This window comes from Triticum aestivum, chromosome 4D (assembly GCF_018294505.1).
Source record: "Triticum aestivum cultivar Chinese Spring chromosome 4D, IWGSC CS RefSeq v2.1, whole genome shotgun sequence".
Classification (NCBI taxonomy): Eukaryota; Viridiplantae; Streptophyta; class Magnoliopsida; order Poales; family Poaceae; genus Triticum; species Triticum aestivum.
Window position 1 is genome coordinate 2282109 of NC_057805.1, and position 5518 is coordinate 2287626.

Genomic DNA, 5518 nt, shown 5'->3' on the forward strand with positions numbered 1-5518 from the left:
ACTAAGGATGTGTGTGTGTGTGTGTGTGTGTTTATAGAGGGTCCCTAGTTGCATGTCGATAATCGACTCGTAACTAGGTATGTTTGTGTGTCTTTTTTTGTCAAGGGTCCCCAGTTGCATGTTGACCATGAACTTGCAAGTAGGAGGTGTGTGTTTGTTGAGGACCCCCAATTGCAAGTTAGCCATCGACTCATAATTGTGTGTGTGTGTGTTGTCGTGGCCTCCAGTTGCAAGCCTACCATCAACTCGCAACTAACAATGTGTGTGTATGTGTTTATTGAGGGCCCCTAGTTGCATGTTGATAAGCAACTCGCAACTAGGGGGGTGTGTGTGTCTTTTTGTTGAGGGTCCCCAGTTGCAAGTTGCCCATGGACTTGCAACTAGGGGGGTGTGTTTGTTGAGGACCCCAGTTGCAAGTTGACCATCGACTTGCAACTAGGGGTGTGTGTGTGTTTATTCGTGGCCCCCAGTTTGGAAGTTGACCATCGACTCACAACTAGGGGGGTGCGTGTGTGTGTGTGTGTGCATGTGTGTGTGTGTGTGTGTTTGTCAAGGGGTCCCCAGTTGCAAGCCGCTCATCGACTCGCAACTAAGGATGTGTGTGTGTGTGTCTTTTTGTCAAGGGGTCCCCAGTTGCATCTCAACCATTGACTCACAACTAAGGGGTCCCAAGTTTAGCGGAGTGCGTGTTTGTCAAGGGTCCCCTGTTGCAAGCCGACCATCGACTCGCAACAAGGAGCGGGACGGGGTGGTGTATTTTGTGTGTTTGTCAAGGTCCCTAGTTTTTGCGAGTCTACCTCTGAGCCGCAACCGAGGAGGAGGGGGAGAAGTTTGTTTGTACAAGCCCTGGTTGCTAGCCGAGCATCGACTTGCAACTTGGGGGAGGGGGAGGGGAAAATTTGTTTCTGTACGAACCCTTATTTTTTTGCAAGTCAACCACTGAAATCGCGATTGAGAGGTGCCGATGTCTGTGTGTATTTGTTGAGGACCGATTTCAACCAGTTCCAAGTCGATGCTCGACTCGCATTTTTTTTCACAACTATTTCCATTTTTTGATAGATTTTTTTTCCTTTTATGATGGAACAAAACAAAGGATTTTCTACTTTGTTTTTAATATAACTGCATTTTGTAAAAAAAATCTAATCCCTTGTTTTTACTATGATCAATATTGTATAATAATTATTTTTTATTAAAATATTTTTTTGTATCAAATATTCTTACATGGTATGATCTCGTGTATGTTTTTTTACACAAACAACCTTTTGTGTAGGAGCATAAAGGCCAATTTTTGAACTCAATTGTATTATTATTTTTTCGGAGGTTTTTTCTGCAAGATGTCCAAAGTTTGCAACGGATAACACCAGGTTGTGCGGCTCTGCTTCTATCTCTTTTTGGCTGACACTGTTTGAATCGGTGGGAGAGAGAGCTGGGCAGAGACGGGGGCAAGTACATCAAAGACGATGGCCTGCGATGTCGCCGCCCACGAGCCACCCGCCATCCTCACCATACTGGAGCTTCGCGCGCTCGACAAGGCCCCCGCCGTCTGCCCCGCCCAGGAGCCCCGCACGCCCGACAAGGCCCCCACCGTCTGCACCGTCCGGTAGCTCCGCGCGGGCGACGCGCCGTCCACCATGGGCAGGGCCCCCGATCTCTGCGCCGACGACACAGAGCACGTGGCACACGATCGAGTAAGACCAAGTCCACATCACGCTATCTCCATTCTATTTTTTTCGTTTGTATGCGGAGTTCCACTTTGGTTCCGCTCTGTTCAACTCAGCGCCGCGAATTGAACTGTAGAATGTGTCGGCTCGCTAGTGAATTTTGTGTAGGTCACGTTGGAGTAGGGGGTTGGGCAGCAAGGGTATGAGGATTTTGAATCATTGAGCCAGGAATTTCTATTTGATAGAAGTCTGTATCTGCTAGAGAAATTGTGCAGTAAGTCTGAATTTGTTAGATTCAGAATACCATAGCATTTCTGAACATTTTTAGAGCGTGGGTGTTTCTCCCTAGAAGGGGCTTTTTATGGTGATCAAAGCGTTTGAACAGACTAGCCGTTCAGCCATCTCAATGCAATTGCAGCACAAACACCAGCACCAAAGCTATCCGTATGTGCAGTTGTCCCAGTTTTCCTTGTTTTGATTGGCTTATTTTATGGAACATCATTCTCTGTGTAGATGACATCACAATTCAAAACTAGGTACTACTTAGTACAACCGGGATGGTCACCGGATTATTGACGGGGGGCACAGATGGACGAGTGACAGCCAATCTGATCTGATTTGCTTCATGGCTTTCCAAGCAACACGGAAGCGAAACGACCCTGCACTCCAGACTATATATTTCCTACACACTCAAAGCCACGGCACACAAAAAGGCCCAACAATGACAACCAAAACAAACAACGACAAAAAAAACTGACAAGCCAAAAAGTGAGAATCAAAGAGGTCCGTTATTGTGTTTTTCTTACCAAGGATAAGGATAGTGCGGGCCTGCCAGGGAAACGGGCTGGGACAAGAAAAGGGGATATCATGCATATGTCATCTGAATGAGACCATTTTATGTCTCATTCGAATGAGTTCTAGGCGCTCCCATTTACTATTATTGTCTGCTCAACAATGTATATTTACCATTACTGTTTCCACGCACTAGTAGTATTTAACAGGTTTGTCTTCATCATACCTTTGGTTTTGCCTGCAGGCTCGACGCAGCCACCAGGTAGACTATAGTTGCCATGTGTTCCTGCTGGGCAGCCAACAGAATGACTATAGTTGATATCTGCATATACACAATCAAATTAACCATGTCTTATTTAAGACTATGTTAAGCGAAAATAAAATCAAGTTTACAAGACAGCAACGCGTAAAATACGTTACCTTGGCATCCGCCGGTGAGGTAAGGGTTGCCCTCGTAGCCATTCTTGCACAGGCAAGAATAGGCTCCCCTGTCTTCACAGTATGCGGCATCCCGGCATTTGCTGTTTTTGCTCTTGCATATGCTCGGCGCTGTGTCGTCGGGGCATGTTCCTGAAGAATTATACACCGCAAGGTCGTGCGCCACGGCCCACTGGAGAACCACAGGGACTCTGATCTGAGCAGCCTTCCGCCGCGACCGACCATTGTTACTGTACGTAAAGTTGAGAACCACTCCCAGGTTGCGCTCTAACCAACCCACCTCGGTGATGAGCAGTACGTTCTTCACATGCTTGTAGTGCTGCGTGTCATTGAGCGGATTGAGGTACCCGCCGTAGGACACGCTGTAGGACATTCTGTTGCTGATGATGGACGACTGGCAGCAACCGATGTTGGAACAGGTACTGGAGTTGGGGCCTTGCGCCGCAACATACGCAGCAAACCAACCACCAGCGACCGGGGGGCAGATAGCGGCGCAGCCGCTGACGAGGCTCCCGTTTCGCTGCAATGTTGCCTGCACGTTGCAGCCCATAAGTATGAACTCGTTGAACCCTGGATGCAGGAAGTACATCACCCCGCCACCGACGTTGTCACCGAGGTCCCAGCTCCACCGCCCGGAGCCACCACTCATGTTGATGGCATGCAGTCCACGGCTGACGACGCGCATGGTGCTGTTCTTCAGAGAGATGCGGAGGACCTGGAACTTGCCAGTGCTGCCGTCGCCGAGGAGGAGCCGCGGGGGCTTGCTTCCGTTGTTGGCGCAGGTGAGCTTGAACCCTGGCCTGTAGCACCTGCTCGGCCCCATGCCGAAAGGGTACGGCACACTGACATTGCCACAGCTGGTGGGGCAGCCCGGCAGCCCTATCACCGCCGGGGGATCCCCTGCGGCGACCGCCTTCGCCGAGATCAGCAGCACCAGCGCCGCTGCTGTGACGGATACACATCTGGTTTGCATCACGTACGTCGGCACTGCGATGGATTGTCTAATTCTCTTGTTGCCGGAGTTAGCTGATCTTCACTAATTTTGCTATTTATATATAGTACTACTATCACTTGAAAACGTCAGAGCGCCGGCTCGTGAGAGTGAACGAAAATATATCTACCTATTACTGTACTCCAGTCAAAGTTAATCGCTGAGTTTGCCTACTAACCCCGTCCACCTAATCTTTCTCTATGCGGACAAGTCAGCAAACAGGGATCCACTCTTGCCAAATGGCAGTCCATTACGTCGGGCGTTTTGTCATTGTTGTGGCCCTTGGCTTTCGTTACATCAACGTAGCTTACCTCAGGATTTCGCTCTATTTATAATAAGCGGCCGTTTCACTCCGGACTCCCGAGACCAGCTTTTAGTCCCATCCTCGAAATTCAGCAACCTATTTTTTATCCATGTTTGAAAAAATGCATTTCAAGTTTCAAGGAAATTTTTGAAATAGTTGATAAATATACAATTTATTTTGAAAAAAAAGTACTTACTATTTTGGAAAAGAAATTCAATTCTTTTCCTCGGAATGTCTTGAATGACATTAGGGGATGAAGTAAGTAAGTTACATGGATTTACATCCAGAATACTTTTCCCCCATAGTAATTTGGAGCTACAAGTGTAGAGAAAATGATAAGAATATATTGGAACTTCATTATCTGAAAAAAGGCTTCTCGCCCTGCTTTATATAGAAAGCAGCTTCCAACATATAGCTCAACACAAACCAGCACCCAACCCGACACCACAGTACACACTGACCCACACAATACATGAGAAGATACAAGGGTGCCAAAGATCAATGACAATACCCCATGCAAATCGTAGTAGAGCAAAGATAGACACCAAGCAACACTATGGAGTCGATGGACCCTTGAACCGTGAAAGTCACCGCGAAGAGGCGAAGTTGAACGTCGACAAGATGTGAACTCCAAGGTGGTGCGTTCATGAAGATCATGATACCGGAGCGCCGCCACCGTCCGAGCAACTGGATCAAGATTTTCACACGGAGCACTATGAAGGACTCGAAGCAACCACGGTGGAGTTTTCAAGAAGTGGACGACAGCTGTGGATCTCGCCTCCGTCGGCCTGGCCCATGCCAGACAAGGTTTTCACCCCGGCATGCTCCACTATTGGTCAGAGAGCGGGAAGACCCAAAATGCCCACCACACCACCATCACAGAGTGTCAACGACCATCGGTAGCATCGCCCCCACAGCCGTGGTGGCTAGCGTGCAACCGAGCCGCGCTTCCAGCCCACACGAGCACCGCGGCGCCCTCCACAAGGGATGCTGCTCTAGAGACCGTTCATTCTTGAGCGCATCCAAGGCCACAGGCGAAGCATCGATCGTCACGCCCCGACCATCGGCATCGACCGGCATGACCATCGCGACCAGGGACCGGGAGGAGCTAGGTCGCGGGGAAAAGTGAAAATGGGGGAGTGGACCTCGTCCATGACCAGCACCCCTTGTGGCCGTGAGCCCGTGACGGGTGGGCCGATCTTATCGGAGCCACCCGCCACCACCCCATATGCCACCGCCTGGCCGGATCCACACCTACCTAGTCCAACAACCCGCTCAACGCCGAGAGGTGCCAGACTAGCCACGCCCAGCCGCCGCTGACGAACACCAAGA

The 5518-nt window shown here is 49.5% G+C and overlaps 1 protein-coding gene across 1 annotated transcript in view; it reads right to left on the reverse strand.

Moving 5' to 3' along the window:
• Positions 1-3905, reverse strand: part of LOC123099293 (wall-associated receptor kinase 3-like) — a 10725-nt gene extending 6820 nt beyond the window's left edge. The window contains exons 1-2 of the mRNA XM_044521474.1: positions 2874-3905; positions 2680-2775 (exon numbers count right to left, since the gene is read on the reverse strand). Of these exons, the coding sequence (XP_044377409.1) occupies positions 2680-2775; positions 2874-3864 (1087 nt within the window). The 5' untranslated portion in view covers positions 3865-3905. The remainder of the gene's footprint in view (positions 1-2679; positions 2776-2873) is intronic.
• Between the last annotated feature and the right edge of the window lie 1613 nt (positions 3906-5518).